We start from the raw sequence: 24,237 nt of genomic DNA, 5'->3' as shown, positions 1-24,237 counted from the left end.
CAGTGGGTGGGAGTAGCAGGCAGCTCTTGCAGGGTTTTTTTCCCCAAGATTTAACACTCAAATCCTCTATCCAGATGTGACCTGCCAGTGCCGGGACGGCTTTGTAGGTGATGGGTACACCGTGTGTAACGGAAAGCTGCTGGATGTACTGGCCGCCAATGCCAATTTCTCCACCTTCTATGGGGTTCGTAGGAAGAGGAGAGGTTGAGCTAAATGGGATTGAGGGTGGAGGCTGCAGGATCTGGGATATGACTGAAGGAGAGGGTGGTTTCCCCCCCTGGAGATCTTTGAGGTCCAGGTGGGCTACCTTAGCCAAAGATGAGGGGCAGAGAGATGGGGGGGTTATCCTCTCGGGCCTCATTCCCTTATCTTTTCCTCCCTGCTCCCCAGTTGCTGCTGGATTATGCCAACACCACGCAACATGGTCTAGAATTCCTTGGCTTCCTATCTGATGAGCTGACCTCCAAGACACTCTTCGTCCCCATTAATTCTGGGTTTGGGAACAATCTGGTGAGGAGGGGCTGCTTTTCTCCTCTCCAGCTCCCAGGGGGTGTCCCCTCCGAGGGAGGATCAGTGACCTAAATGCTCATAGGTGACATAATTGGGGCGGGAAGAGACAGCCTTAAAGCATGCCACTAGGGAGACAATGGATGATGGTTTTGCCCCCAGACTCTGAGCTGGCAGGACTTGGAACTCCATGCTTCTAATGTCACCTTTCTGAGCTTGAACCTCAGCCAGGGCACTATCCTACCTGCCCACTCAGGCCACCAGCTTTTCATCAGCAACTCCTCTGCTGGGAACAGTACCATGTTCAAGGTAAGGCCCTGAGGCAACCAACTGGCCTCCCTAGCCTCTCTCTTGCCTCCTTTCCCCTGTGCCTCCAACTGCAGGGCCTGGAGCTTACTTCCTAAGCTCCCCTCAACTGGCCATGGCCCGTGGATGAATGGCTTCTCTCTCATCTCGCTAGTGTCTGGCCTGGGTTCACTATGAGGCTCTCTCTAGGAGAAGCCCAGCAGCGAGCCCATGGACCTACCGTCCATCACTTGCTTCTGCTCCTTTTGCCAGCTTCCAAGGTTTGGGCAGCATCAAGCCCTTTCCTTTAGCAAGGCTCTGCCCACCGCACTCCAAAAGCCTCCCTCGTTGCAGTCCGTGGACCATGCTGAACACGCCTAGAAGGCCTGTCGTAGCCTCTCCACAGGCCCACTCGCCCCCAGCCAGGGGAGACCCATTCCCTCCAATTCCGGCACACGACTTAGATTTGGGACTGGGTGGCAAATGCTTTTCCCCAGTGAATTGGCCTTGCTGGCGGAGCCCCTGTTCAGCTTCCTACTCAAAAAGTTCCTAGGCCAGAGTCAGATCTGGCCAGGCTCCGTTGGACCAGTCAATGAAGGCATAAAGAGTCTCCCCTTTTCCCATTCAGGAGGGCACCGATGTGGTGAGAGTCAGTGCTGTTGTGGAGTGGGATATCATCGCCTTCAATGGCATTATTCACGCCATCCAGAGCCCCCTCACAGCGCCCCCAAAACCGGTGAGTGCCCCTTTGGAAGAGCAAAGGTCTAGGATGAGGTTCGTCGACAGTGCGGAGTATCGGATTCGGGGGGTGCCACAGGGATGGCTCCGGAACATCCGGGGAGAGCAGCAGGATAGTGAAGGGTCTCGAGTCCCCAGCACGGAAGGAGTGCTGGGAGAACTACTGCCGTCAGCCTGGACCACACTTGGGAGGAGGGTGGGCACGACAGCTCTCTGCCAGGGCTTTCAAGGGGGAGCAGGATCAGATGTAGGCTCAGCTGGCCTAGATGGGACAATCAGGAGCCGTGGTTGGAGGGAAAATGAGGCTTCGTTACGGAAAACACCAGCACTTAGTGGGCTTGGGCTGCCTTGGCTTCCGTGAGAAGTTTTCAAGAACGTGGTGGACTAAATGACTGCTGGTTGGACTAGACGGTTTCTGAGGCATCCCCCCCCCATTTCTCAACTCAACCAGGATCAAGCAGCTGGGGACGGGCAGGGGGGGAACCTGCATTCCCCCCCCATCTGCAGCTCCGCTGTGTTTGAAGGTGGCTGTGTTGTGTTAGGATAGGGCTTGGGATAAGGGAAACACTTTCAAACCTTTCCATCCTTTATCACAGCTGGCAAGGACCGCCACTGCTGTGGCAGTTGGCACTTGCACGGCCCTGGGGGCAGGGCTGCTTTTGGGCTTGGCAGCCCTGTATTTCCACCACAAAGTCAAAGGCCAAGGATTCCAGTTCCACTATTTCAAGGTAGATGGGAGTGGATGGTTTGGGAGGGTAGAAGGACCTCGGCCCTGCCCTCCCTTGGGGCCTTCTTTGCTTCTCCTTGCCTCCCTCCTCCCGGGCCCCTTTAGCCTATCCCACAGCGCCCCCTACTGGCCCTCTGATCTGCCGCCAGCTCCCAAACTGCCTCTCCTCCTAGGCTGAAGATGACGAGGATGACTTCTCACCCTGGCAACAAGGGCCCAGCCCGCCCCTGATCTCCGTACCCAACCCCACTTTTGGAGGCCACGACACCTTCTATGAGCCCTTTGATGTGAGTAGTAGCGACAAGCCCCCTGCCAGACGCTTGCGTGATGGGAGGGCAGGGTCCCCCCCCCAAGCCTCCTTAGGCTCATCACTTTCTCACGGACCATGCCTGCCTGGGATCCCCTGGACTTCATTCGGCCTCGGCCCGAGGAAACCTGACCTGCTCCCATGTCTTTCCTAGAACTCGTTCCGGGAAGAGGAGTTCCCGGACACCCACAGAATCCTTGAAGAGGAGTAGTCAGGGCCAGGAAGGCGGGGTGGCTCCTCCCCACCCCTGGCTCTGCCCGCCCACCCCCACCTGTCCCCAGGAGATGTTTACATGGGCCCGAGTGAGCCCACCATTTGCACAGTCTCTTCCTGCAGAGGCCCGGCCAGAAGCCGCCTTCGGGGGCCCTGGAGCCTCCCAGGGCTAAGGCTGGCCCAGGCCCCAGATGGGGCCCCCTGACTCTCCCTCACCAACCCGAACTGCCTGGGGCCTGGGGCGAGGGGCGGGACCGGAAGCACTAAAGAGCCGTGGGCTGCCCTGCCAACCAGACACCGGCCAAGTGAAGTTTATTGTCTTCCGGGAGGGTCCTCGTAGACCCAGAGAGTGAGCGAAGACCTCACGACCGGCACCAGCTCCCCTCGTCACTGGGGAAGCGCCCGCGTCCCTCTCGGGCCGTTCCGGAGTGTCCCTCCGTCCCGGTCCCCACCCTCCCTGGGAGCCGTGGCCGGTGTACCTCAGAAGGGGGCAGGGAAGAAGCCTTTGAGTCACTCAGAAAATAAAGTTCTTGTGTCAGGCTCCGTTCAGCCTCCTTCTTCCCAGGGCGGAGGGACCCTGGGAGACCCGCCAGAAGAGCCCCTTCTCTGGCATCGCCCCCTCAGGGTTGACGTAACAGCGTCTGCTGGGGGGGGGGCGGTAGGGCGGTCACGCCCCCAGCCCAGCGGGGGGCACATCCCCGCCCACCCTCCCTCACCGGATGTGCACCATCTCCTCCAGGAAGGGGGTCTTCATGCAGCCCGTGCACAGCTGGTCCATCCAGAGCGGGGCCTCGTGCTGCAGTGGCGTGCGGCGTGGGTAGAAGGTGAAGTTGACGCTGTAGTTCAGCAGGCAGCTCAGCGAGGCCATGTACAGGTCCGAGAAGCGCACGAGCCTCCTCGAGAAGTACGTGGGGTTGTGGAAGGTGCGGAAGATGCTTCCAAATCGGGGGTTGAAGAGTTTCTTCGTGACGGCCCTGGGGAGGGAGAGGGTCCCGAGTGGCATCACTAGGCGACCTCCCCCTGCCCGCCAGCCTGCTACCCCGGGGCCTTTCCAGGCTGGGCCCTTCTGGCTGCCTGGGCCTCAGTTTCCCTGGAAAATGAAGGATTCTGATCCATCAAGGGCTTAGCCACTGACTCGATTTTTTGCTTGTAGCCGGCTCTTTGGGCCTCAGTTTCTCCATTAGGACAATGGGAGAAGTTGGTTTAGCCTCAGAAATTTTTAACTTGGAGTTAATCGACTTTTTTTTAACCTTTGCCTTCTGTATTAGAATCAATGCTGTGTGGGGGTTCCAGCCCTCAAAGAGCATCACCCTTAAACCTGCTATTCTCACCTCCTCTCCCCCAGCAGAGGGGCTTGGATAACTTGGGCTCCTGGTCAGCGTTCTTCAGGAGCTCAGCCCTGTGTGGATGGGCTTGGGATGGGGGAGTGACCAGGGAGGGGGAAGGAGGAGCTCAGTGACCTGCCCTGAGGTGACGCTGCTCCCCACAAGCTGATCCCTCACCTGATCTCTTGGCGTTCTTTCATCCAAGCCGCCAACACCTGCCTCGACTCCTCGTCTCTGTAGGTCTAGGAAAGATGATCACAGGGATGGGGACAAGGTGCCGGGATGGGGCCCAGCCTGTGGCCCACAAGAGGCCTTGTCCTAGAGGATGGGACAGTTGCCTCATCGGGCCTAGTCTCCGCCCAGGGCAGGGCTTGGGGTTTGGTTCATCCACAAACAAGGGGACAAGCAACCAGCAGCATCCGTATCCTCTGTGGCTTACAGTCTAGTAGGGGGAAGGGGATACGTATGAATTCAAGGCAGGGGAGGCTATCCAGCAAGCCTGCTTCTGTGGAATGAGGAGCGCAGAGAATAACTAAGCCAAGGCCCTCCGAGAAGGTGGCTTCTCAGGAAGTACACTGGAGTCAGGCTCTTGGCCCACAGGCTGGCGGGGGTGTCGGCGTCCCCACCCCCCATCCCCTTGCTGGCACCTGCATCCTCTCCAGGAGCCCCGTGAGGGCCTGCTGCCAGGTCAGGGAGTGCATGTACTGCTCCGTATTGATGATGCTGATCTCCCTCTCCAGTTCAGGAATGATGGCGCCCGTCCTCCATCCATGGCGCAGCATGAGGTCCTGGGCATGATGGCAGCAGGAAGGGAGAGAGGGAGCCAGTGAGCCTTGGTGGGCTGAGCAAGCCAAGAGAATACAGGGGAGGCCAGGCCAGGCCATGGACTCTGGTCCCTTTCACTCCCTTATGCTATCTGCTACTGGGCTCTGCCAGCAGGAGGAGCTACTGGGACATTTGATGTCTACCCACCCAAGAGCCCTTTGAGTCTGTCTTACCCACTGAGCACAGATAGAGCTTGGGGAGGGGGATGTGAAGTAGGGCATGAGGGCAGAAAGGGCTTACTCACTGCGAGGTCACTATAAAGGTGGTCCCCAAAATACAGCACTCGGGACCCCCGCCAGCCTGTCAGATGGAGGAAGTCAAACAGATTTCCCTGCAAGCACAAAAAGGTTAGAGTAAACAACCTCTCACTCTGTCCTCTGGCTCATCCTCTGTGGTTTCAGCTCCCATCAGTCCCTGTGATCCTGGGTGCCGGCTGACTTCTAAGGTCCAGAATGTGCCGTTCCCAGGCAGTGGCCTTTGCCTTCTCTCTGTCACCTCAGATTCCATGAACAAACTGATAAGTCTCGGGCTCTAAGGTCACAAATCCCAGGGAACCAGGCTGCCCTTTCCCAAGCCCTCTCCAGACTGTCATCCGCCGCCTGGAGAAGGAGACTGGCATTTCCTCTCCGACAGGTTAACAGAAGGCCCAGGACCTCCCTCTCCCGGGGTGCTGGGGGCACCGGGAAGTCAAGTCACCAGCAGAGAGCCCCAGGACAAGTGCCCACGAGTAGAAAGATGCCTCGTGACTCTCAGGAAAGCTCTTCCTCAGCACCTTCAGATGGGCTGGGAGGAGCGGAGAATTGCCAGACGACGGAGCACCAGGAGTCTTGACCTCTTCTCACAAGCCCAGAAAAGGCTGGGGAGCCAGAGAGCACCCTCCCCGGCGCAGACTCTCTCGACACACACAGTTTTTATCCCAGAATAAGCCACAGCCAAGCTCGTGGGAAAGAAGCAAGCCCCGGCTTCACATACAGCAGCCTCTGGGCCAAATGCTACATTCCAAAGAGTCAACCCAGGCATGGGCAGGACATGGGCTGGTGAGTGACCCGGCCTCTCTTACAGTAGCCCCTCCGAGCTCCCTGGCCCCAGGGACAAAGCCACTGAGCTGGCCAGCAGCCCCGGGGAGGCCACCAGAGCCCCCAGAGCACTTGCTGGCCGGCCTGGGAGGTGGAAAAAGGAGGCGGCAGGCAGGGGTAGCCCGCAGGTTTTGCCAGACCTCTACATGTGTCAGAGGCATCAAATCCATTCCTCCCTTCCTTCTGGAATAGCCAGGCGGCTAGAAACAGCTCAGAACAACTAGAGAGCCTTGTCTTCTCTCTCAACGAGGCCCAAGCGTGCCCTGCCGCTCTACTTCTCAGGGCAGAGACGTGCGGCTCAGAGTTTGTCCACACCAGGTTTTCCATGGCCAGTCCAGCTCCAACCCTGACACCCCACACAGCCAGATTCATCCTCTTGTCCTGGGTGTGGTGTGTGCGTGCAAATGCACACACACACACACACACGCATGCACACACACATGCACACACACTCACTCCCCTGTCCACCTTCTTAATACAAAAGACTGTGCTAGGTTCTTAGATACCGGCTCTGCCCTCCTAGAGCTTGTCGTTGAGGAGGGGGCCGAAAACTAGGTGACAATAGACGGGTGGCCATGAGTTTGTCAGAGAATGGCCAAAGAAAGCACTGACGGGAGTTCTGAGGGGGGAGATTGCAACTGAAGAGAGGGAAGGAAGGCACTCAAGGACTAGGGATGGAGGGGGGAAAGCCCAGGGCACGTGCTAGATCGGAGGAATCCAGTTTGGCCAGAGAGTCAGGAATCAGTCCATCAGTATTGGGTGCCTCCTGTGTGCCAGGCACTGCACTAAGGGCTAGAGTAAGGAAAAGAGCACTAGAGCATGGCCTGTCCCCAAAGCCTTTGTGTAGTTTTAAGTTACGGAAGCTGGAATCTGCACAAAGACTTTGGGACACCCTGTATCAGGCGAGAATGGAAAGGTATGGAAGTGCCTAATTGGAGAAGGCCTTGAAGGTCGGGCAAAGATATGTGAATTAAACTCGGGGGACAATAGGGAGCTATGGAAGATTTCTGAGCAGATCTAGACACGAGAGTTTATGCTAGCTACAATATTTGGGATGGATTGTGGCAAAGGTGTGTGCGGAGGAGGGATGAGACATGATTTCGGGCACGTGGTAATAAGGATTTACAGGGGAAGGGGAAGGAGAGGAATGTGCTAGATATTTCGGAGATGGAATGAAAGGAGGCCTAGTGTGGAAGGTGAGGGAGAAAGCGATACCAGGGAGAACCCTGAGGACAGTCTACCTGAAGACTGGATAAATGGTGGCCCCACTGACAGAAAATTAGGAGGGAATCTAAGAGCCCCTTTAAATAATAATTTGTGATCTCACACTCAGGTGAGATTCAGGGAGATTACAGGGCAATCTGGGACCTAGCAAGGACTTCTGGGGATTGAAGTCTGGGGTTCAAGTCTCCATTTGACAGTTTCCATATGCTGATTTAGAGGGAGAGAGCCAGACAGAGGTGCCCTAGAAGCCGCTAGAAATGCCAGCCTAGAACTCAGAAGGGGTCAGTGCGAGAAATAAAGATTTGGGGAAGTACCTCCAGAGATAAGGAAGTTGAAGCCACAGACGCGGGGATCAAGAAGGGAGAGAATGTAAGGAGAGGACACAAGGCCCAAGCACAGACGTTTAGGGAGCTTTAGGGCCCCTTCCTGGATCCAGCTGGAAAGAAGATGGAGAAGACCTTTAGTGTATGCTCTCTCTGAAGGCAAAGGAGGAGTCAGCATCCAGCAGGAGAAAACAGTTCACATGGTCAAGGGCTGCAGTGAGCTAAAGATGAACAATGAAAAAAGCGTGATTCTCGGTGTTGTTCTCAGGTCAGTGGTGATTTGGCAGTGAGCTTCAGGAAGGGCTTGGGTGAAAAGCTACATTGCAAAGGGCTAAGAAGAGGCTGGGTGGTGAAATGATAAGAATAAGTGTTTTCTTTATGTAGATAGTGCTTTAAGATTTACAAAGCACTAATCCATGCCATCTCCCTTGATCCTCCCACTTGACAACTCAGCGGCATTGTTATATAGAAGATGAGAGGCTGAGAGAACTTCAGTGACTGGCCCAAGGTCACACAGCTAATACATGTCCAAAGATGGGATCTCGGGGCTCCCACTCTCCTGGTCCAGGATTCCATCCTCTGGATCATCTTGGGCACACATCGTTCTTTCAAGAAATTTGGCCATGAAGGAGAAGAGACAGAAGGGTCAAAAAAGAGCTTTTTTTTTAGGATCAGAGAGACTTAAATATGTTTTTAGGGAGGCAGGAAGAAGACTGTAGAGGGAGAAACTAGAAATGTATAAGACCATGTCCTACTCCAGCTATTTACAGATGAGGAAGCAGAGGCAAGCAGGGTTCAGGGATTTGCCCAGGCGAACACAGCTCATTTGTATCATCAAAATGAGTCTTCCTGACTCCAGGCCCAAGACGCTGTGCACTACACTGCTACCTCATTGCCTCCTCCCTCAAGTCTCCCAAATCACGGCTTTGTAGAGGCTACATTGCCCTGGGAAGAGGGGCAAGATGGCAGCTGGGCCTCCCTCCACCTACGGCGCAGAACGCCTCGCATTCGGGCGAGAGCAATATTAGCATCCCTGCCACGCTCCAGCAGCATCCCAGTTCCCGTCGTCCATACAACTAGCTTCCTGAAATGCAGTTTGGGGAAAAGGCCCAAAGGACCGGAGCAGGCTCAAGACGGACTTCTAGAATCCGTAAGCAAAGGGACGCGCACGGGCTGTCTGAGGGGCTTTCAGGTTCAGAAACCAAACTGTGCGTGGAGGGGTGGCCAGATGTAGCGGCTGCCCCATCCCGCCCCAGGTAGTGGCTGCCCCATCCCGCCCCAGGTAGCGGCTGCCCCATCACGCCCCAGGTAGCCGTGAGACGGAGCCCTGTATGGCCTTTGTCGCAGCCACAGACGTGCCTGGGCCCAGGACCTCCCCAGGCCATCCAGCGAGGCCCAGCTAAGAGCTCGGCAAGCCTTCAAGGGTGCTGCCACCCCCACCCCCCCCAGAAGAGCAGAGATGGCGGCCCTGGGGCTGCTGGGAACGGGCTCGAGGCCTGGATTTCTGCATTCCTGACCTAGGCTAGCCTCCTTAATCCCCTTTGATCAGATCGGAGGGTCCAGCTAAACCCATTATACAACCTCAATCCACCCTGGTATTATATCTACTTCTGCTTGCCAAATAGCTGTCCTTCCTTGGGAGCAAACAATCCCTCCACCTGACTCCAAGGGCTGCCTTAGCTTTCTTCTGGATTTTGTTTGGTTTTGTTTTGAATCCTTCCTTTCAGTCTTAGCAACAACGCAGTAACAAGACAGAGGGGCAAGGGCGAGGCGACTGGGGTCAAGTGACTTGCCCAGGGTCACGCAGCTAGGAAGTGTCTGAGGTCACATTTGAATCCAGGACCTCCTGTTTCCTGGTCTGGTGCTCTATCCACTGAGCCACTCAGCTACCCCTTTCCTATTCTGTGTGCAGACAGTTAACCCTGAGGCTGGGTCCTGGACCTTGCAGAGTCTGGGTCCAGGCGGCTGTCAGAAGGCTGACTCGGAGTTGAGTTGGGAGACCCCTGCAGGTCAGGTTGGGACAGCATCCTCACCTAATCTGGAGACTAACTGAAAGTGAGCCCTTCTCCCCCCCCCCAACCCCTGCCCTCTAGAGTCCCTTTTGTTCCTTGTGCTGTCCCCAGGCTCTCTGGCTGTCCCCTGCCCCCACTGGGTATTTTTAACCTCAGTCACTGGTCATTCATTCTACTGAAGGGCCCAAGGGTGGCTCTGAACTCTATGGTTCAGTCAAATTGGCCTTCTTGGTCTTAACGTACAATACTCCATTTCCTACCTCCATGCATTTGCACTAGCTATCCCCCATGCCTAGAATTTACTTCTTCCCCATCTTTGCTTCTTTAGAATCCCTGGTTGCTTTTTCTTTTTAAACCCTCACCTTCTGTCTTAGAATCACTACTATGCATTGGTTCCAAAGCAGAAGAGTGTTAAGGGCTAGGCAATGGGGGTTAAGTGACTTGCCCAGGGTCACACAGCTGGGAAGTGTCTGAGGCCAGATCTGAACCCAGGACCGTCTGTCTCTGGGCCAGGCTCACCATCCACTGAGCTACCCAGCTGTCCTCCCTGGTTGCTTTTAAGACTCAACTGAGTCCTTGTATAGCTTTTTCCTGGTTCCACCAGCTGCTGGTTACCTTGTGTCTGGTGGTATAAACAAACCTATAAATGTCTCCACCGTTAGCCCATAAGCTCCTGGAGGAGAGGGAGTGTTTCCCTTTTGTCCTGTATCTCCAGTGCCTAGCACAGTACTCAGCACACAGGAGGGGTTCCATAAATGCTTCACTAATTGGCTAGTCTTCCAGGTAGAGGAAGAGTATGGAGGCCGAGTGTCAGGGCTGCTCTTGAAAGCCTCCGCCTCAGCGGTTGCCCTCAGCTTTTCCACAAAGCCCCCACCTCCAGGAAGGACGCGCCTGCCTATGCTGAAGACCCTTCCCCAGCAGGAGTGAAGAGAGGCCTCTGCCGTGGCCCGGCCTCCGGCCAGGGGCCACTGTGGCCACCAGGACTTCCTCTTTAGCCCTTCTCTGGTTGCTCATTTAGAGCTGAAGGGGTCTTGGAGGACCTCTACCCAGCCCACCTTACCTGCCGATAGATCTTCCCCTTCTCCAGGTGGCTGATTTTGTCCCACTGCAGGACGCCACTTTCGTCCAGTTTTCTAAAAGGCCTGGCGCGGAGGTAGGGGAAGACGGGAGAAAAAGAAGGACACTGGCTCAGTCACGGCCCCGGAAGCACCACTTCTACGTTCCCCCTGGACGGGATCCACAGGAAGGACCCGGAATCAGAGAGGAGGAGGCCGGAGCCCCGGTGACTAGGCCCGGCTCGGAGCTGAGCTGGGGCCGCAGCCTCACTGTGGGATGTGGAGACTACCTGAGAGCACTCGGGGAGGGAAAGTCCTCTCGGAGAATGCCTTGCTGCGGTGCACAGCCGCCCACCGAGGTCAGGCCTCTGACCCTCCCTCCGCAGACAGAGCCTGGGAAGCGATTTTCTTCCCAGAGTAAACAGGATGAGGCGGATGGGCCCACCCAGCCCCGCGGCCCCAAGGTTAAGTGGCCCACAGACCGCAGGGCTGATGGATGTCCCCTTGCCCAGAGGTGCCACGGTGAATGTCACCCCGGCCCTCGCTTCCCCCTTCCTCCCAGGGCCAAAAAGAGACAGAAAGTGGCCCCGGCGGAACCTACAGGGAAGGCTCAATAGAAGCCACGCTTTCCCGCTTCTTCAGGGGCTCGGGTGCCTATGCCCATGGGGTGGCTCGCAGGAGAAGTGCATGATGGGAAATGGGCCCAGTGCCCAGGGGCCGGCGGGCTCGGGTTTCTTTCTGGGGACTTGGCTGCTCGGAGGAGGATTTGTGCTCCTTCCTGTTCATTCCAGGACACTGAGCCATGGGCAGGTCTCCCCCTCTGGGGTGGGACTCCGCACACATAATCCTTAGGCAGAAGGGGGCCAGGGCCATCTCTCAGCACTCCGGTTCATTATCGAAAATCTGTCTATTCATTCATTCTCTTCCTGGAGAAGTCCAGATACACATGGGGGACTAGACTCACACACGAAGGGAAAAGGGGGAAACGGCATTTCCTTTCTCTGAGGGGGTGGAAAAGAGGGCAGAGTGGGGACCTGAGCCCTCCCCAAGGGGTTCAGTCATTTGACGTCAGGGCCAGCCACATGGGATTCATCCAGCCCTTTGTGGCCACCTCCTGACTGCCCTGCACTTCCTGCCCTCCAGTTTAGAGCTCATGCTTTAAAGAGACTCCCTTGTCCCGCAGAAGATGGTGGAGAAGGGAAGGAAGACTGGGGAACCCCAGAGCGCCCAGCTTACTTGCGTCTGTCTGTGAAAAAGTTTGGCTTGTCCGCTCGGACAATGACGACATCAAAAAGATCGCGCCAGTCCTTGCCAACCATATGCTTCATCCCCTTGTCCCTGAGGGTGACAATGGGCAATAATCAGAACAGGAAAGGAAAAGTTAATAAAGAATATTTTATCTTATTTTTTTTAACCCTCATCTTCTTTCTTAGAAACAATATTGTGTGTTGGTTGCAAGAGCAGTAAGGACTAGGCAGTGGGGTCAAGTGACTTGCCCAGGGTCACACAGCGAGGACGTATCTGAGGCTAGATTTGAACCCAGGACCTCCCTTCTAGGCCTGGCTCTCCATCTCCTGAGCTACCTTAGGCTCCTAGCTGCCCCCCAAAAAGAATATTTTTAAAAGAGAAGGGAATTCAGAAAAGACCAATAGCATAGAATTCCCTCACACCCTCCCCCAGCACCTCTGCAAATCCCAATGAGATCATCTAGCTGAACTGTCTAGAATTTTGTAGAGCGAAGCTAGGGTTTTGGCGTTTCATTTTAGAATTTATTGTTTAATCCTTTCAGTCGTGTGGACTCTTCGTGATATGATTTGGAATTTTCTTGGCAGAGAGGCTGAAACAGGGTGCCATTTCCTTCTCCAGCCTATTTTACAGATGAGGAAATCGAGGCAAACAGGGTCAAATAATTTGCCCAGGGTCCCATGGCTAGTAAGCGTCCGGGGCTGGATTTGAACTCGGGAAGATGACTCCAGGCCCAGCGCTCTGTGCGTGCTGGTGCCCCCTGTGCCCCGTCTCAGCAGTGCAGGCACTCCCTGGAGGGGTCCTTGGGACGCCTGTGTCAGACCCCCCCCCCAGGCTGGTGGCCTTGGCTGAGTGGTCTCGGGGCCAGTGGGCCGAAGAGGGAGGACTCTCCTCGGAAGGCCGAGCCGCTGCCCATCGCTCGCCAGGCCAAGCGCGCCCCAGGGCCGGGGCGGTGAGGAGGGGGCCCTGGGGTCCCGACTCCAGCTCCCTTCCCATGTTCTCGGACAATCCCTCGGGCCGGACCTCCTTTTCCTGCGTCCTCCAGGCTTCCCTTGAGCGGGAGCCGGAGCGGGCCGACACTCACACGAAGCTGAAGGGGCTGTTGGTGATGAGGAAAAGCTTCTTGCCGTGGCTGACCAGGCGGGTCAGGACCGCGTGGGTCTCGTCTCCCCGGAGGATGTACTTCTCTGTTAGAGAGTGGGAGGGCCGGGTCAGGGTCCCCTCTGCCAGCCTTCCCTGCTCCAGGCAGGCTGCTCGCGGCCGTCTCCCACGGGCAGGCCTGGCAAGGGCCCGGGAGAGGCCGGAGGAGGCCTCTTTGCTCTGGGCCCAGGGGAGAGAGGCTCGGAGGGGCCCGGGGGGCCGCCTCGGGGAAGGCCCAGCCCCCCAGGGGGCTCCGCTTACCCATGTCCTCCTCGATCCACCGGTACATGAGGCCCTTGATGTGGACGTCTCGGATGGCGTCCTAGAGAGCACCGACACGCGCTTCTGAGCTCCCCAGGCCGGCACACCGCCGGCGCTCGGCTCCGGGGAGGGCCAAGGAGCCGGACCCCCCCAGCCTGGGGCTCTAGTTAAAGCGAAGCCTCCCCTCCCCCGGCAGAGATGCGGCGGCTCCTCACCGAGACGTCCTTGTACAGGTGGGTCTGGTCAAACTCCAGCTTGTGCGCCAGGAAGTGCTCCACCACGGAGGAGAGGAGGGCCATCTCGGGCAGGGAGAAGATGTCCATGAACTGCTTGAGAGACGGGCCCTGGGGAAGGGAGGGGCAGACGGGGGCTCACGGGCTGAGGAGGGAGGAGGGCCGGCTGGGGCAGCCCCCCAGCCCCGCACTGACCGGACGTGCTCCTGCCCCTGCCGGCACAGCATTATTAGGCCCTCGGCCTGGCTCCGTCCCCTCGGTGCCTGGCTGGCCCTTGCACCCTCTTGTTTTCAGCCCTGTTGGCTGTCCTGCTGCTCCCTGGCAGCACCAGGGGCGAGGGGGGTGCATCTCGCTGTGTCTGCGGGCCCAGCCACGGGGCTGGCTGCTCCCACCTCCTCTGAGCCCAAGCAGCATGCGGCAGGCGCGAGGCCAGGGGAGAGAGGAGAGGCGCAGGAACGCTCCAACTAGCTCCTGGCCCTTACAGACTGCGTGTTTACCCCAGGGGAGAGAGGAGAGGCGCAGGAACGCTCCGACTAGCTCCTGGCCCTTGCAGACTGCGTGTTTACCCCAGGGGAGAGAGGAGAGGCGCAGGAACGCTCCGACTAGCTCCTGGCCCTTGCAGACTGCGCGTTTACCCCAGGGGAGAGAGGAGAGGCGCAGGAACGCTCCAACTAGCTCCTGGCCCTTGCAGACTGCGCGTTTACCCCAGGGGAGAGAGGAGAGGCGCAGGAACGCTCCGACTAGCTCCTGGCCCTTGCAGACTGCGTGTTTACTTATTCATCCATTTATTCATTTTAAATTCATTCATTCACCCCGTTATTTACTTCTAATTAATTAATTAATTAATTAATTTACCCCTACCCTTCCCTCTCAGAATCAATACTGAGTATGAGTTCCAAGGCAGAAGAATGGGGAGGGCTAGGCAGTGTGTGTATCAAGTAGCCTGCCCAGGGGCACACAACCAGTAAGCGTCTGAGGCCAACGTTGAACCCAGGACCTTCTGTCTCCAGGCCTGAGCCACGGAGCTACCCTTCGTGTTTAGTTTTTAAAGCCCTTCACAGCCAGGTCCTTCTTGGCTCATCGGACTTATTCTCCCTCCTGCACTCTTGAACCCAACCCAAATGGCCTTCTCTGTCCCAAACACACAGCACTCTCTCCTCGGCCCCGGTGTCTCTGCGCTGGAATGCCTTCCTCGCCCCTCTCTGCCTCCTGGGCCTTCTCTTCCCTCAAGATGAGGCCCGGGCCCCCTCTGGGGCAGGAGGACGTCCCTGATCCCACCCCGCTAGGCCCTTCATGACGGCGCATACCGCGTTACACCCTCGACATCTGTACTTGTTTCTCCCACTGGAGTATAAATTCACGGGGAAGAGAGACTGTGTTGTCCTTGCACCCCCCCGTGCCTGGCATGGACGCTGCCCTCTGGCCTCAGACCCTTCCTGGCTGTGTGACCCTGGGCAAGTCACTTCACCCCCACGGCCCTGCCCTTACTGCTCTTCTGCCTTAGAACCAAGAGGCAGCATTGATTCCCGAAGGTGAGGAAGGGCCTTACTAGGGAAAAAAGATCTTCCCTTCGGCCCTTTTGCCTTGGCGCCCTGGATACTCAGGTGGGAGGGAAGGGTGTGACAACAAACACACAATGATAAATGGTGAATAAATGCTTGGGCCGGACCCTGGCAGGGGCTGGAAGAAGCCAGACCAGGAAGAGTCCAGGCCTGGGGAGCTCTGTGGGGAGCTGACAGAAGAGGAAGGGATGGAGGTCCAAACCAGGCTCTGGTCGGCCCGGGGCAGGCATGCCCCTTTTCTGAGTCCAGGCTCTATCAGGCCCCGCAACGTGTCCCGTCCTCTGGAGGCGCCCCTTCTCTAGGTGGCCGGCCCAGCTGGGCCCGATGGGGCCGAGCGAGGAGGCAGCGCCAGCGCCAGAGAGGCCGAGACGGCCGCCAGGCTCTACCAGGCCCCGCGACGTGGCCCGTCCTCTGGAGGCGCCCCTTCTCTAGGCGGCCGGCCCAGCTGGGCCCGATGGGGGGCAGCGCCAGCGCCAGAGAGGCCGAGACGGCCGCCAGGCTCTCGCGGGGGTGGCAGGGTGCGAGGCTGCGGGGACTTGCTCGCCGGGCCACAGGAAGGACTAATGCTGCCAACTATTTGGCATTTCGTGCCATTCCGAAGGAGCTCAGTATTAGTGACGGAGGAACCAAGCCGCCTCCTGGTGCGGGGACCAGAGCTCTAGCAGGAAGCAGCCTTCCTTCTCGGGCCCACAGAAAGCCCAGGAGGGGTTTGCCCGGGGGAGGCAGCTGTTGGGGCCGGGGTGGGGGTGGTAGGCAGGGAGACGGCGCCTGCTTCCCAGGCTGCCCGGGTAGGGGCTGAGGGCGGCTCTAGGGGGCAGGGGTCCCTCCGAGCTTACAAGGCCCTGCCTTGGTTTCCCCAAATGTTCTAAGCTCCCCAGGACTTGTATTAGCCAGGCTGGGGAGAGCCCAGCCTCCGCATTATTGGGCGCCCCCATCCCCAGTTTGGGTGTTTACCCACAAAGCCGTCCTCCCCAACAGAAGGCAGAAAGACCTGATCCTGTGCCTGTGGGAAGCCCCCAGACTCCAGCACCAGGACTGCCCGGAAAACAAAACCAGAAACCAAGGGGCCTCCTTGGGGCCAGAGGCGAGCCCGCATCTCGGATGGGGGGAAGGGCCTGGATATTTTTTTCTCAGACCCAACAAGAACTTTCTTCTCAGTCATTGTACTTAGACAGCCCCCCCCCCTCCTGTTCTGGGGCTTAGTGTGGACACCCCCCAACCAATGCAGAGACACTTTTCAGGGTCCGGAAATTGGAGGTGACAGCAAGGCCTGCCAGATGGCTTTCCACGTGTCACTTCATGCCCCAACCCGAGCTTTCTAGTCCAGCAAAAGCTGTCCCTCAGGGGGCAGCTGGGTGGCTCAGTGGATGGAGAGCCTGACCTAGAGATGGGAGGTCCTGGGTTCAAATGTGGCGTCAGACACTTCCCAGCTGTGTGACCCTGGGCAAGTCACTTGACCCCCATTGCCTAGCCCTTACCACTCTTCTGCCTTGGAACCAATACACAGCATTGACTCCAAGATGGAAGGGGAGGGTTTAAAAACAAACAAAAAAAAGCTGTCCCTCTGTCTGTACAAAGCAGTTTTCTGAGCCCGGGACGTTGGCTCCCAGGTGACCCCAGGGAGTACCTTGCCGTAGAAGTCACTCATCTGGTAGAGTGGGATGTGCTGGGTTCCCCCGTACAAGTCAATCACCTCTTCATCAGGAACGGGCCGGAGACCCCTGAGGAAAAAAGGCGTTCTCTTTTTAAGATAGGTTTGTATTGTTTGGCATGGCTAAAAACTCCCCCCTGTAGCTTTCCCTCTCTTCCTCTCAGAGCTCCCTCCCTTATTGCAAACATTATTATTATTATTATTATAAGAAAAATAAGGAGGCCGCTGGGTGGCTCAGTGGATTGAAAGCCAGGTCCTGGGTTCAAATCTAACCTTCAGATACTTCTTAGCTGTGTGACCCTGGGCAAGTCACTTAACCCCCACGGCCTAGCCCCATCTCCTTTTCTGTCCTTTTCAATACACAGCATTGATTCTAAGACAGAAGGTCAAGGTTTGAAAAAAAAGGAAAAAATGAGCAACACCGATTGATGGGGGCAGCTAGGTGGGTCAGAGGATAGAGAGACGGGTCTTGGGTTCAATTGTAAAGCCGGACACTTCCTGGCGGTGTATCCCTGGGCAAGTCACTTAGTCCCCCTCGCCTCGATTTCACCACTCGTCTGCCTCAGAATCAATACACAGTATAAGATGGAAGGTGCGAGTTAAAGTCAAAAAGACCAGTGGCTACATTGAGAAAATCGGATGCTATTCTGCCACAGGCACAGGCCTTCTATGGCCGCCTCATGCAACACGGGCCAGGCTGGCCGGTTCCTGAGCAGGAAGGCCGCCCAGGGCTCGAGCTTCCTCTCCTCGGCCTTCCTTTAGCCAGAGAAGGAAGCTCCCTGGGGGAAGCGTCCCGCGGAGGAGGCCGGTGTGGAAACCCAGGCCAGGCTGGGCCCAGGCTGGGGCCAAGAATTAGAAAGAAAATGGGTCTGGCTGTGGAGGACAGACTATGAAACAGACAGCGGGGGTGGGGTTTAACCCTCACGTCTTGTAGAAGGGAGACGTGACTTGCCCAGGGTCACACGGCTAGGACAAGTCTGAGGCCAAATCTGAACCTCGTCCTCCCGCCTTGACCCGGTGCTCTGTCCACTTGGCCATCGAGCCACACTGTGTCATCGACCCTAAGCCTGGGGGTCACAGCGCCCCCCCCCCCCCCCCCCCCCGAGTCCTCTGCTCCTAGGAGCCTTCCCCAAAGGCAAGGACCGAGGCTCCAGCCAGGGTAAGCCCCGGAGGAGAGTGCGTCAAGCCTGAGAACGGGACCTCTCCGACTGACCTGTAGGCTGTTCCCAATTGGACGTAATGGAAAGCGTCGATCTTCATCAGGAGACTCTGGCCGAGGAAGAGGCGCACACGGCAATCAGGGGCCGCCGCGGAGCGGGGAGTTTATTTTTAACAGCCCGGCCCTTTGTTAAAGTCCCCAACGACTCCCTTTCAGGTCACTCCTGGGCCCTCCACATCCCTTTGAAGAGCCTCTCCTGCCCGGGGAGGTGGGGGGCTCTCTGAGGAAAAGGGAGGAACAGACGGGGAGCCCTCGCAGGCCTCTGACTTCGGGGAGACACGTGCTCTCAGGGAAGGCCCATCCCCCCAAGAAGGGCCCTGTGGGACAGCTGGAGAGGAATCCTGGAGAGGAGCTGAAGAAGAGCCCTAGGCCAGAGCGGGGACACTGCAGCAGAGGCTCCCCTCCCTCCCCCCCCGAGAGCACTGAAGGCCACTCAGCAGCTCCTCGGTGTCCAACAGGGACGTCCAAAGCCCGACCCGGCCTGAGCATGGGTATACATTCTTCTCCTTCCCACATCCTGCCGTCCCCCAAACTGGCCTTTGGGCTGCTCTGAACACATCGCGCTCCTCCTCCTCTCCATGCCCAGAACGCCCAGCCTCCTGCTGCCTCTTGGCCTCCCTCGTTCCCTAGAGTCGGCCTCGGGCGCCCCCTTTTTCTTGAAGTCTTTCCGCACCCCCAGATTCTAGAGATGCCTCCCCTCCTCTCTCCAAGAGCATTTCAGCAGATTGTGGCACACGGATTCATGGACGGCCCACTTGCAGAGGGAAGAGATGCTCTGATTTTGGCTGCGGACCCTCAAGGCCCGGCACCTGGTAGGCACTTAGCAAGGGCTCACGGATGGAGGGAACGAGGAAGCTCCTGGGGCAGGAAGCACGTGAGGTCCCTCAGCTTTTGGTCTAGTGCTCCTCTTACCGGGGAGAGTATCTATTGAACTGCTCTGTGGACCCTTCAAACAATGATTAGAAAATCCACCTGGTGGGTGAGTATGCCCATGGTTTTTGTTCAAAAACAACCACCACCCTAAACCCTTCCTTTCTGCCTTAGAATCACTACTGTATTCGTTCCAAGGCAGAAGAGTGGTAAGGGCTAGGCAATGGGGGTCAAGTGACTTGCCCAGGGTCACACAGCTGAGAAGTATCTGATGCCAGATTTGAATCCAGGACCTCCCATCTCTAGGCCTGACTCTCCATCCATTGAGCCACCTTGATGCCCCATGCCTACATTTTAATGAGAAAATAATAATATGTAAACTGCTAGATCCTCGGGAGAAGAAAATGAGTGAGAATTACAAAGGAAAAGGAGGCATGGAGGGATGCCTGCCCCAATGAAATCCAGGCTTTAGCAAAGCAAAGAGGTGTTCATATAGGAGATTGTTGTCTTTCCAATAAAATTTAATCCCAGGAGTAGCTAGGCAGCCCAGTGGATTGAGGGCCAGACCCAAAGTTGGGAGGTCCTGGGTTCAAATCTGGCCTCAGACACTACCTGGCTGTGTGACCCTGGGCAAGTCACTTGACCCCCACTGCCTAGCTCTTGCCACTTTTCTACCTTGTAACTAATACACAGTATTGATTTTAAGACAGAAGGTAGGGATTAAAAAACCATACAAACAAACAAACATCAATCCTCAGGGTCCAAGTCACTTCCAATGCCATGAAATGCCAACATATTCACCCCCTTATAGTACACTCCTTTATTTCTTTCTAGCCTTGCTGCCCCCACATTTTTCTTTCTCTCCTCTACCCTTCTCTGGGCTAAATATTGAGATGACCCAAGTCCCACAACCAAGTGCTTCCCTGCTCTTCCTTGCTCTGGAACGAGCCCAGGAGAGGGCACATCTCAGTACCAGGCTGCTTCCTCTGCTACACAGACACGGAGGGAGCTTGAGGCTGTGGTGCTGAGAGGGGGGACCAGTGAGCTCCCGTGGGGAGAGGGAGAAGAACTCCTCCCTAGGGCCCTGGGTGGCTTTGGAAACTCTCTGTTCTCCTGGAATTTCTGGGGTCTGATTTCCAGAGAAGACCTTGAGGCCTATGACCAACATTTAGCTGTCCCTGAAAACAAAAACAAAAACTTCCTGGTGCTCTATCCTAGCCCAGCTCGGGCCACATTGGAGCCGAAAGAATGGGACAATGGACAGGTTACAAGGGCAGCTCCCCAGGGGCATTGTCACTGACTGGAGAACAGTGCATAGGGTGACTCTGGATGAAAACACTTCCTATGACACAGAAAAAACAGGAGGGTCTGGCAGATTCCAGACAGGAAAATGACCATAAGACCCCCCTTTGCCATCCTACACGTTCTATTCTGAGATCGACACCACCAAGGCCCCAGACAAATCCCGGAACTGGCAGGATGTCAGGAGAGCATGGGGGAAGAGAACACACACACACAGATGTACTCTGTGAATAGACATGTGTCTATTTCATGTTCAGTTTTGTACTGTGTCTCATGTGAGCGATGGAACAACCCTTGGAGGCGGATAGCACAGGTAGACTTCTTACCGTCTAGCTGAGAAGACCCAGCCCCAGAGAGATGAAAGAACTTGCCCTTAGTCACACAACAAGCGGCTTCGGAGATGGGATCTGAACTCGGGTCTCTTTTGGCTCCCAGGGCCGAGCGTCGTTCTCCGGAACCGCACCGGAGAAGCATAACTCCTTCTTACTCACCTTTTGCACATCGTAGTGTAGGCCTCGAATGGCGAAGTCTGGGATGTAATCGTATTTTCTGATCTCTCCTGGGTACTGTATGGGGGAGAGGGATAGCAGGCACGGTGTGAATCTGAGGCAGCAGCGAAACACAAACTGGCTGTGACGGGGCTCGGTGCCCTCTCACTGTAACCACAGGGGAAGAGGCAGGAGGCAAAGGCAAGGGGTGAGCAGGCGCTGTTTGGCAATCCTGATCCCCATTATGCAGGAAAAAGAGGGGCAGAGAGGCAGGGGCCCACCAGATAGGGGAGATCCGGAGCTCGCACGAGCTCAGGCTTGAGAAAGAGAGATAGAAAGACAGAGAGGAAAAGAGAGAAGGAGGGAGAAATCTCGCTGTTTTACCTTGTATTGCTCGATGAGGATCTCTCTGGCAGTGTTGAAAATCATGGAGTGTAACAGATCAGAGTACTGAGCTAAGGTGTAGTCATAGTCGAAGCCGTAGACCTCCACCTCCCCCAGGCTGATCTCGTTGTTGGCATAGATGGCATTGGGGTTAAGGAGATTACAGACTTCAGGAGGAAGGAGGTCTGAAAGAAAGGAGGAAACGAGGTGTCAGATGGAGCCATGTTTAATGCCTTTTCCAGGAACTTATAAACCTGTCAGTAACCTCACTCAGTCCCTTCTTAATCCTGCCCCAAAGACAAACAGAATATTTAATTTCTCCCCACCTTCAAGGAATGGGATACGTTTTCTTTCCACCTCTAAGATGGATGTGGAGACTAAACTAATGGACTAGAGGAGAGCCAGGCTTACTTGTTTTCTGGCCTTCAGAAAAAGAATATGCTGAGTGGCCTCCCAAATGGCCTCCCTCTCCCCAGTAAGCAGGACAAAGTAGGTGACTAACTTTCTCCCAGGTTGGGACCAAATCCAAGTGCCTCTGGGGCTCTTTCCCAGCCTCCCTTTGCTTTGCTGGCATGGTTTGGACAGGTTTGGCTCCAAACCACCACTTCTTCCACTTTCTGTATCTCCCTCTCTCCAACCTCCAGGAAGCCAAGATTTTAAAATGTCTCAGAAGGGTTCTGAATGTTGCCATTATTCTGCAGCTCAAGTTTGGTCTTCCTGGGGTGTGGGCTTCTCTCTCTCCCATCTGGCGTCCCTGATCCCCCAGGGACAGGGGTGAAATGGCAATTAACAGGTAGGACGTCCAGAGTATGGATGGAGGTGAGTGGCTTGCAAGAGAGTCTCCTCTAATTCAATTTTCTTCTAAGAGCCTCCCAGCCAGAGCCCTAAGCTGATCACATTTCCGTGTATCCAGACTGGCCAAGAACATTGCTAATTGAGTCAGTTAGGTGTGTGTGAGAGCTGCCTGGCTTTGCTGGGCTATTGCTCAGTCCTTCCCATCTCTCCTTGAGTTTAAATGATGGCAATCTGGCCCACTTTCTGGGCACTATGGGAAGCTTTAGCCCCTAGAGTCCAAGGACACAGAGGGAGCTAACCAAAGACTCGGTCCCTATAAAGCCGGAGTTGTTGGCTACTTGGCAGTGGGTCTTTTGTTATTTGTAGCCCAGTTGCAGGGCTATGTATAAGGCCAAGTTTCCAGGGCTTACTCAGCTTAGTGCGTGGCATACAGTAAGTACTAAAATACTTTTTTAATACATTCATTTACCATTCAAATTTCCATAGAAAGCGAAGGAGAGACAAGAGAGAAGACCTGCCTCTTGCGTTCGTTTAGATAAGACAATCTGCAAAACGTAAGTAGGGTCAGTCCTGAGAGTAGATGGCTTTCCTATTCGCTGGTATCCCAGGAACTCAGTTATGGGATCCTATATCATACAGCATTGATAACTACACCTGCAAGTGTTTTTCTAAATAAGACCTTAACTTTGGCCTAGAGTAGCTGACGTGTTTTGGTTCAAAAGTGTGACTTGGGCATCTTCAAGCCTAGTTGAGAAGTTTATGCCACCTTTATTGTGTTTGACTCAAATGTGACTGTCCACTGTCCCTGAACTTTTAAAGATAAAAGGGCTGTCAGTGTTCAGCACTAAATCCTTGAGGGCATGAAGAAGCACAAAAAATTTCCAAAGTCCTTTTTGCCCTGCCTCCCTCCACCCTGCCCAAAATCTTGCAGTTAAAGAGTCAAAAATAGAGATGTTCTGATTGCAACACATTTATACATCTTTTGAAGATTGTATAGAATGGGGGAAGAAGGAGGAAACAGGGCTGCTCCTAAGGCCCTCAGTGCCTGATGGTGACATCCTTTCCTCAGGAAACCTTTATTTCCTTTACAATACGTTTTTGAGCCCCAGAAAGCTTCAGATCATTTGACACACCATAGACAGTTATTGAGACAGAGAACTCAGAATAGGCATACCAGACCCTCCACCTCATTTCCCATCGACATATTTAATTGGTTCCTCAAAAACAAAATTCGCTAAAACAAAGGAACTCTGTCTCCCTCCTCCCCTCCAAACCCCAGCATTTATATATGATCCGTCTTAGCCTAGCCTCTCCTAGGTCACCAAATTAAATGATCTCAGGTCAATAGCTAGGCTCAGCTCCCTCTCAGATTCCAGCAGCAGCTTTTCTCTATATTCAGCAGTTGGCAAATGCCAGCCTCCGACGCAACCCTCATTCTGCCTAAAATGTCTTGCAGATATCCATAATTTCTCTTTTCCCCCAGACATATTCTAAGTGGCTATTAGATAGTTTGGTGAGAGACTACAGGACAAATCTGGGAGGAGAATAGTTGGTTGATTTGAGTTAACTAGAAACTCAATGAAACAATTATAAGTTTCAAAGCTAACCCACATTTAAAGTCAGTGTGTATGTGTGTTCACATACATGTGTAGTTGCCCAAGCAATGTTATAGTACTTGAGGTTTAATTGGGATTCCCAATATGTTATTGGGAAGCAATGTTGACTGGGATGAACTTGGATGGCAAAAGCCTGCTCCCCCTCTAGCGCAGTTGTTGTGTTGGGCCCCTCTAGCAGGTCCATGAAGCTTTATCCAAAAAACCCTACCTGGCTGTACCTTCAAAAGGTCTGGCGTGAAATGCTTCAACCCAGGATCAGAATAGTACTATGGGATGCCAATCTTGCCTATGCTGGCACGGCCACTGGGCTGGGCACCCTTAGTGTCTCATATAGTCATATCATGCTCCTTTCTCCAGGAACCCCAAACCAAATTTAGTGTGAAAGCCTTAGCTGTTCAAATGGCTGAAATCCTACTTATAAGGATCTGATACTTCTCAGAATACTTTCAATTCTCATTGGAGTCTTACTCCTGTGAGGGAGATACGGTCAGTATTCCATCTCCATCTTCACTCCTAGGAATCCTTATTTTCCTTCAAAGTGAAACTCAGGAGCCATCTCCTCCTCAAAGGCTTCCCTCGTCTACTAGGTAGTAATGCTTTCTCCTTCCTCAAATTATTTTGCATTATTTGCTTATCTGCGTTCATATAGTACTCCCTCTCCTCTGGAGATTTCTGTTTTTTGTCTTTGTAACCCCAGCCCTAGAACAGTGTCTTGTACATTTAGATGCTGAATTGAATCGCATAGGAAAATGGGCAAGACTGGGATAAAGAAATTATCCTAGAGATAACCCAAAGTCACATGAATAGTCTTTCACGGGGTGGACATAGGTTACACTGACTGCTTGGATCTAAAG

The 24,237-nt window shown here is 55.0% G+C and overlaps 2 protein-coding genes and 1 long non-coding RNA gene across 3 annotated transcripts in view; 2 read left to right on the top strand and 1 right to left on the bottom strand.

The window, feature by feature from the left end:
• Window positions 1–3,319, top strand: part of STAB1 (stabilin 1) — a 75,248-nt gene extending 71,929 nt beyond the window's left edge. The window contains 7 exon segments of the mRNA XM_056806274.1: window positions 75–184; window positions 391–510; window positions 670–816; window positions 1,421–1,528; window positions 2,127–2,258; window positions 2,431–2,544; window positions 2,719–3,319. Of these exon segments, the coding sequence (XP_056662252.1) occupies window positions 75–184; window positions 391–510; window positions 670–816; window positions 1,421–1,528; window positions 2,127–2,258; window positions 2,431–2,544; window positions 2,719–2,775 (788 nt within the window). The 3' untranslated portion in view covers window positions 2,776–3,319.
• The window catches only part of NT5DC2 (5'-nucleotidase domain containing 2), a 23,782-nt gene continuing 2,601 nt past the window's right edge, over window positions 3,057–24,237 (bottom strand). The window contains exons 2-14 of the mRNA XM_007500498.3: window positions 20,973–21,157; window positions 20,592–20,666; window positions 17,923–17,978; window positions 16,686–16,779; window positions 13,479–13,607; window positions 13,264–13,324; window positions 12,947–13,049; window positions 11,854–11,955; window positions 10,623–10,704; window positions 5,172–5,258; window positions 4,750–4,890; window positions 4,280–4,344; window positions 3,057–3,751 (exon numbers count right to left, since the gene is read on the bottom strand). Of these exons, the coding sequence (XP_007500560.1) occupies window positions 3,490–3,751; window positions 4,280–4,344; window positions 4,750–4,890; window positions 5,172–5,258; window positions 10,623–10,704; window positions 11,854–11,955; window positions 12,947–13,049; window positions 13,264–13,324; window positions 13,479–13,607; window positions 16,686–16,779; window positions 17,923–17,978; window positions 20,592–20,666; window positions 20,973–21,157 (1,442 nt within the window). The 3' untranslated portion in view covers window positions 3,057–3,489. The remainder of the gene's footprint in view (window positions 3,752–4,279; window positions 4,345–4,749; window positions 4,891–5,171; window positions 5,259–10,622; window positions 10,705–11,853; window positions 11,956–12,946; window positions 13,050–13,263; window positions 13,325–13,478; window positions 13,608–16,685; window positions 16,780–17,922; window positions 17,979–20,591; window positions 20,667–20,972; window positions 21,158–24,237) is intronic.
• On the top strand, window positions 5,256–12,021 carry LOC130455478 (uncharacterized). Its single transcript, XR_008913458.1, has 2 exons — window positions 5,256–8,806; window positions 8,859–12,021. It is a non-coding gene; the product is annotated as an uncharacterized LOC130455478 (long non-coding RNA).

The sequence above is a fragment of the Monodelphis domestica genome, chromosome 7, assembly GCF_027887165.1.
Source record: "Monodelphis domestica isolate mMonDom1 chromosome 7, mMonDom1.pri, whole genome shotgun sequence".
NCBI lineage: Eukaryota > Metazoa > Chordata > Mammalia > Didelphimorphia > Didelphidae > Monodelphis > Monodelphis domestica.
Note: the sequence above shows the minus strand (reverse complement) of the source record. Positions and strands in the feature narration are given on the sequence as shown.